Source organism: Nematolebias whitei, chromosome 13 (genome assembly GCF_014905685.2).
Source record: "Nematolebias whitei isolate Nwh7 chromosome 13, NemWhi1, whole genome shotgun sequence".
In the NCBI taxonomy this organism is placed as follows: Eukaryota; Metazoa; Chordata; class Actinopteri; order Cyprinodontiformes; family Rivulidae; genus Nematolebias; species Nematolebias whitei.
The window spans coordinates 12,784,348-12,790,786 of NC_056510.1; the positions used below are offsets into that span (position 1 = coordinate 12,784,348).

The window sequence follows — 6,439 nt, forward strand, 5'->3', positions numbered from 1 at the left end:
TAGTTTTTTTGTACGTTTTAAATACTTTTAACAATGCTTTAAAAAAAAAGTATACACAATTTTTACGATTTGTTCTTAAACTATACTAACTGTACACCCTGATGACACGTCATTGGCTGTTTAAGCTGTCAGGACACAACATTACCAAGAAAAAAGACAGAAAATAATCTGCATGAATAAGTGGTTTCAAGACATGCCTGGACTACTAATGGATTGTAAAACGATGCAGATGGTACTGTGAGTCTTGTCTGGCTTTGAATCGGTTCTGTTTGTCTTTTTCTGGCTGCGGAAAGAAATGGCCACAATCTATGCAGCTGATGAATAGCCTCAGCTAATCCAACACCACCCATTTATAGTCATTTGGCCCAGAAACTTGCATGATAAATTAGAGCAACTTGTAGTTTACTTCACATTTGTATGTATTTGAAGCTATTGAAAGGTTGTTCACTGAATTCAAAATGCCGTTCGATGTAGATGCGTCCCCGTTGTGCTAAACTCCAACTGCTTTATGGCAATGTTCCAGTTAATCGCTGCTTTTGTTTATCATTAGTTTACTGAGGCCCAACTTAATCCTGTCAGATCTGTAGGCAACAGGTGACACACTCTATTTGCATTTGTTCAGGTGTTTCAGCGTGCTTTGCTGTGAAACTCTTCAAATCCTGGCTTTCTGAGAAGGACATAAATTCAATTGCTGGCAGTCTTCGAAAGGTTGGCATGGACAACAGACTCATGGTGAGAAAAGCATTTTCAATACAAACATTTTACCACTGCCATAAGTCAAAAACAAGTGTGCTCCAATGGCTAAACTCCAACTGGGAACCCAATTGTTTAAACTGATGGTCCTAGGGCCACACACACTCGTTCCATCTGGCAAACAATAAAAGGTTGACTTTTATTTTTGATGCCTAAACAAATCTTCATAAACCAGGGCAGCTATATAACACCATTTATTTATTTTTGGCAATACGAATGCTTCACAAGCATGTTTGTGCCATGGGGAAAAAAAGAACTAAATATAACAATAATTGCTTAATTGAATGTATATTTTTAAACTCTTGCACTTTAAATATGCCCATAAAAAAGCATCTTCCCTTAAAAACAATAAATTATGTGCCACAGTAAGTTGGTTGTAACAGCTGCTACTACATCTTCATCTTCCTACTTGATTATTGTTTGATTATGCATAGAAATGGTGAATTGCAATTTAAAAAAATGGCAAATATTGACCAATTAAAATTATTTGACTCATTAATTTATCTCTACAAAGAAGTATTAAATGATAAATTGTATGCAGTATGAAACAGGAATCCAACAAGCTAATGGCAGAGGCACCCTTGCCAATCAGAGCTTATGATCAGGATTGCATATGGTTACATATTGTTATTGGTTAGCACTGTAGGTGCAATTAGCATCCAAAAGCCAGAGGTCTTCAGTTTAACCCCGTCTGGGCCATTTTTAGTTTTATTTTCCCCAAACATGGAGATCTCTGTTTTCTACAAGGTAGTTTAGATACATACAAACATTTAATCTTTTTACCAACTCTAGCCTGATTTTTGGACGTCTTTGGAGAGTTTATATATTTTTTTGTCTTTTGTAGCAAAAATGGCTAGTGTCATGATAGTGTATCAAAACTTTCATGTAATTTTTGTACACATTTTATTTATATTTGTTTAGTGTTCTCTTTTTTTTCTTCCATATTTAACTTTCATATATCCCAAAAAGTTCAATCTGGTCCTCTGGACGTTCAAAAAAAAAAAAAAAGCAAAAAAATATAGAAACGTTTCGTCTCTCATCCAAGAGACAGTCTGAGGTGCTGTTTTCAGCTCAGACCAGATTAAACTTTTTTGGATTTTTCTACCTGGATTATTGAGCATGCATCAGGATAACTTTCATATACTTCTTTTGGCTTTTCCCTCTTCAGGGACTCCACAGCAAGTTATCCTTCTCCATCTCACTCTGTCCTCTGCATCCTCTGTCCTCACTCCAACTACCTCCATGTCCTCTCTAACTGCATCCATCGATCTCCTCTTTGTCTTTTTTTCCTGGCAGCTGCATTTCTAACATCCTTCTACCAGTATATTCACTGTCCCTCCTCTGGACATGTCCAAACCATCTCAGTTTGGTCTCTCTAACTTTATCTCCCAGTTGTTCAACTTGTGCTGTACCTCTGATTATCTCATTCCTAATCTAATCCATCCTTGTCACTCCTAAGGAGAACCTCAACATCTTCATTTCTGCCACTTCCAGTTCTTTCTCCTGTCTCTTTGTCAATACCACTGTCTCCAGACTATACAATATAGCTGGTCTCACCACTGTCTTGTAAACTTTTCCTTTCTCCTTTGCTGACACAGTTTTGTCACAAATAACTCCTGAAACTTTTCTCCATCCACTCCATCCTGCCTGAACTCTCTTCTTCACCTCTTTACCACACTGCATTTTCCTGGACAGTGGACCCCAAATACTTGAAGTCCTGCACCTTTGTGACCTCTGCTCCTTGTAGCCTCACTGTTCCATCGACTCTCATTCACACATGTACTCTGTCTTACTACGGCTGACTTTCATTCCTCATCTTTCAAGTGCATACCTCCACTTCTACACGTTCTCTTCCACCTGTTCCCTGTTCTCATCACATATCACAATGTCATATCCAAACATCCAACTTTAACTTTCATATACAATTCAAAATTAAAGCCACAATAAAAAAAAACGTATGCATGAAAAATGGAAAATTTTGTTGTTATACCTTTTGAATAATAAAATAAAATATTTTGACCAATACAATTTTCCTGTGGAACGGAAATAAGTCAGTAAAAACAGACAGGCCACAATTACCAGAAACGTTCCTAATTCAAAAGCCGGCTCTGAACTGTTTACTTAAAAATACTTGATGTTTAACCAATTTTTGATGATGACTTATGGTTTAAGATTTATCTTGTGGGTTGTTTTTTTGTTAAGCAAATATTCACAAGGACCCTTTGCAGTCTTCAATAGGATGTTTTAAAAAAAAAAAGATATTTTAAGTTGTAAACTGTTGTGACATTCAGTCATCAGAAAAAAAAAACCAATGCACGCAGGGCTTTTGATAGTCGATAAAGGCCTGTCTGGCTGAATCCAGATTCTCTCAAGTCTTTTGACTCTTTTTCAGGAACTGTTTCCTGCCAACAAGCGCAGTAGTGAGTACTTCTCAAAGTACTTCAGTGATGCTGGGCTTAAGGAGCTTTCAGACTTCGCCAAAAACCAGCAGTCTATAGGTGCTCGCAAAGAGCTGCAGAAAGAGATACAGGATCAGATGTCGCACGGAGACCCCCTCAAGGATGTAAGTTCTTTAAGTTTTTCTGCTTCTTTTACACTCAGGTCTTTTCATGCAGCATGCCACTGAGACTAGCACTGAAAATTGCTTTCTACTTGACCCCCGCCTGCCTTTGTCTTGAGAAGCGGTGGTGAAATGGATGCAGTGAATCAATAAAAAGTTCCTGAAATCCACTCAACCTCAACAATATTATCAGTTCCCGCATGCCTCTCAGAGAGTTCCCATGCCTCACTGTTCTGCTCAATTGGATAAGCTGTATGATTTTTCCATATGCTGGCTTCAGGGGTGTCTGCGTTGTCTCTAACGTTCGCTGTAGATTGTCGCATACGCTCGGGAGGAAATGAAGAAGAACAACATCTCGGAGCAGACGATGATTGGACTGATGTGGGCCAGTGTGATGAGCTCTGTAGAGTGGAACAAAAAGGAGGAGCTGGTTGCAGAACAAGCCATCAAACACTTAAAGGTGACACCTTCAATATGTGATTGCACCATTCCCTTTCTCTCCAGCAGTTATGGCAGTAAAGAAAATCATCTAAAGCTTAAGTGTGTCACTCAAACTGTACGATATTGCCACATCCAGTCTGCAGTAAGCACAGAGACCTAGTAGAGATAATTTGCTAAGTTCTACCAGCAGGGTGGATACAAACATAAGAAATCAGAGAGAAGAAACTCAGTTCTCCCCCCTACTTACAATATTTGGTGAAACTGTCAATTTTTCAAAGTCATATTCCTCTAACTCTGAATGTTTTATTTCTTCAGCAATACAGCCCCCTGTTGAAGGCTTTTACATCTCAGGGCCTCTCAGAACTTACTCTTCTGCTGAAGGTCCAGGAGTACTGCTATGAGAACATCCACTTCATGAAGGCCTTCCAGAAAATTGTTGTTCTGTTCTACAAAGGTGAGATAATTGCGCTCAGAAGGTGCCCGTTTCCGTGTTCACATTTGTGAGGTAGCCGAGTTTATTTTACGGTGGGAAGCGATGAAGGCATGTATGAACGATGCCAGATGGCCAGAGATTATAGCCAAAAGTTTGTCTTGATTGATGTCATCAACCAGTCTTGGCGACATTTGTGCTTTTTATTTTCCATGCACCTGGGCTTGCATCTGTGCATTTGGCGTCATGTTAAATAGCTTTTCTTTTTTTTTATTTTACTCTATTTAAGCTGATGTCTTAAGTGAAGAGGCAATCCTGAAGTGGTACAAAGAAGCCCACTCAGCCAAAGGAAAAAGTGTTTTCATTGAACAGATGAAAACATTTGTGCAGTGGCTCAAGAATGCAGAGGAAGGTAGGCCCCTCAAACCTTCTGGTGTCATTGATGTTTATCTAATAAAGACTATTTATCACACTAACATGAGTTTTCATCCTTCCAGAGTCTGAATCTGAGGAAGAGGATGCAGACTGAGGACTTTAAACAACCACCATATTTTTTTAAACGAACCTGACACCAGATGCTGTCAGTAGATATTTTCCATTTTTTCCCGTCTATTCTCTACCTCTGCCTGTCTGTGTTAAAATGTCATGGAAGGGCTTTAATATTTCTTGGACTTGCCTCTTTAAATCAATACTTGTACTTCTCTTTCTACTCCTCAAAGAGCCATTCTCAGTGCCAGATTTAGGTAAATATATTGATCTACCACATAAAGAGAAACTTTTTTATTTTATTTTTTTGAAACAGTTCCCTTTTGAGTCGGGCAGTTTGATGATTTCACAGCTACCATATTTAGTCTTGGACCTCTAATTTGCCAGAGGCCCATCTGTGGAGCCATGATATGCTGGTCATCTGAAAGAAAAACTGTTTTTGTGACCTGTTTTACATTTCTTCCAGTTATATGACAGTGTCAAATTTACTGCCATTTTTTTACAGTCTGCCTCCATCATTGGCAATGGAGCTGAGCCACTTGAAACAGCAACTGTTGTGGCAGATATTTTGCCCTATAAAATAAAAGAAAAACATGATAAATTGCATGTCATAAAACCATGCAAACTTTGCAAGGGTTTTTCTCCTTTTACCTTGAATTTAAAAGAATAAATTGTAAGTAATCATTTTCATTGTTTGAGTGTTTATTCCTGCAACATTTCAGAGTCAACATGCACATGCTGTGTGTGTAGATATGCATCCATTGTGTATAACAACAACTTGTTTCTTCTCGAAATTTTCCCACTGATTGATTTAATTTCGTTTCACCTAATCATCCAATCAGGAATGGCAGGCTGACATCCATAACCTGAGGTGCAAACAGCAATCTCCGTCACTTCACTCTTACCCTAATTTAAATGGTAATCAAGGTGCAGTCGAGCATGCAAACACGAGAGCGAGATGGTGATTCAAGATGTTATCAAAACATGGGTCAATACAGATACTTTAAGGAGAAGCCTGGAAAACACATTTACTAGTCAACTAAGTGTAGATTACAAAGAAACGTGAAAGGCAGAGCACTAAAGGTATTGTCAGAAGAGAATCAGTTTCACTCTGGTCCAACAGATGGCAGTAAACCCTAAAAAAGATTATTCCCCACCACCACCACCTCTATTAAAGCTTGCCAGGGCTTTAGAATCAAGCTCAACTAGAAAATGCCATTTTGATGGAAAAAACAAATAAATAAAAGGCGACTAAAAGTATTAGAAGTACAAAGTATCCAGCGCAAGTATTTTCACTTCCTCGCTGTCTCAGGAGGATTTGTTTGCCTTTTGGTTTTATTTAGTCGCTCTAAAGAACATGAAACAATTTGGGAGAGTGACATGCCGGCTGCGGGGAAACATGACTGCTTTGGGAGATTTGATTTAAGTACATGCAGCACTGAGCAGAAATGATCCCCCCACCAAACCCAGCCCTGCACAGTGCCAGGCATCTTGATGGGATTGTTACCAGTGTGTTGTCTGCCTCCACCACCACACACGGAGGACTCCTCCCTGCACATCCAGGGATGCTGTGGTTTAATGAGGTGTCCACGCCGTGCCCTGACACATCTGCTGGTTTAGCTTTTCTGCCATTTTCAACAATCTGCTGCTGAATGTACAGCAGGATTTCTCTTGTGCGTCTTTATTTCATGCTCCCACAGATGAGCGTTACTGTACGCGTAAGTGGAAAAACAAAAAACACGTTAGACCAGAGATGCGTGTATTCCCTC

General features: G+C 39.2%; 1 protein-coding gene across 1 annotated transcript in view; it reads left to right on the forward strand.

Annotated features, from left to right (window-relative positions):
• Positions 1–5,356, forward strand: part of LOC119419537 (basic leucine zipper and W2 domain-containing protein 1-A) — a 9,355-nt gene extending 3,999 nt beyond the window's left edge. Inside the window, exons 7-12 of the mRNA XM_037686875.1 lie at positions 623–732; positions 3,146–3,316; positions 3,627–3,773; positions 4,070–4,208; positions 4,474–4,596; positions 4,682–5,356. Coding sequence (XP_037542803.1) covers positions 623–732; positions 3,146–3,316; positions 3,627–3,773; positions 4,070–4,208; positions 4,474–4,596; positions 4,682–4,713 — 722 coding nt within the window. The 3' untranslated portion in view covers positions 4,714–5,356. The remainder of the gene's footprint in view (positions 1–622; positions 733–3,145; positions 3,317–3,626; positions 3,774–4,069; positions 4,209–4,473; positions 4,597–4,681) is intronic.
• Positions 5,357–6,439: the final 1,083 nt, after the last annotated feature.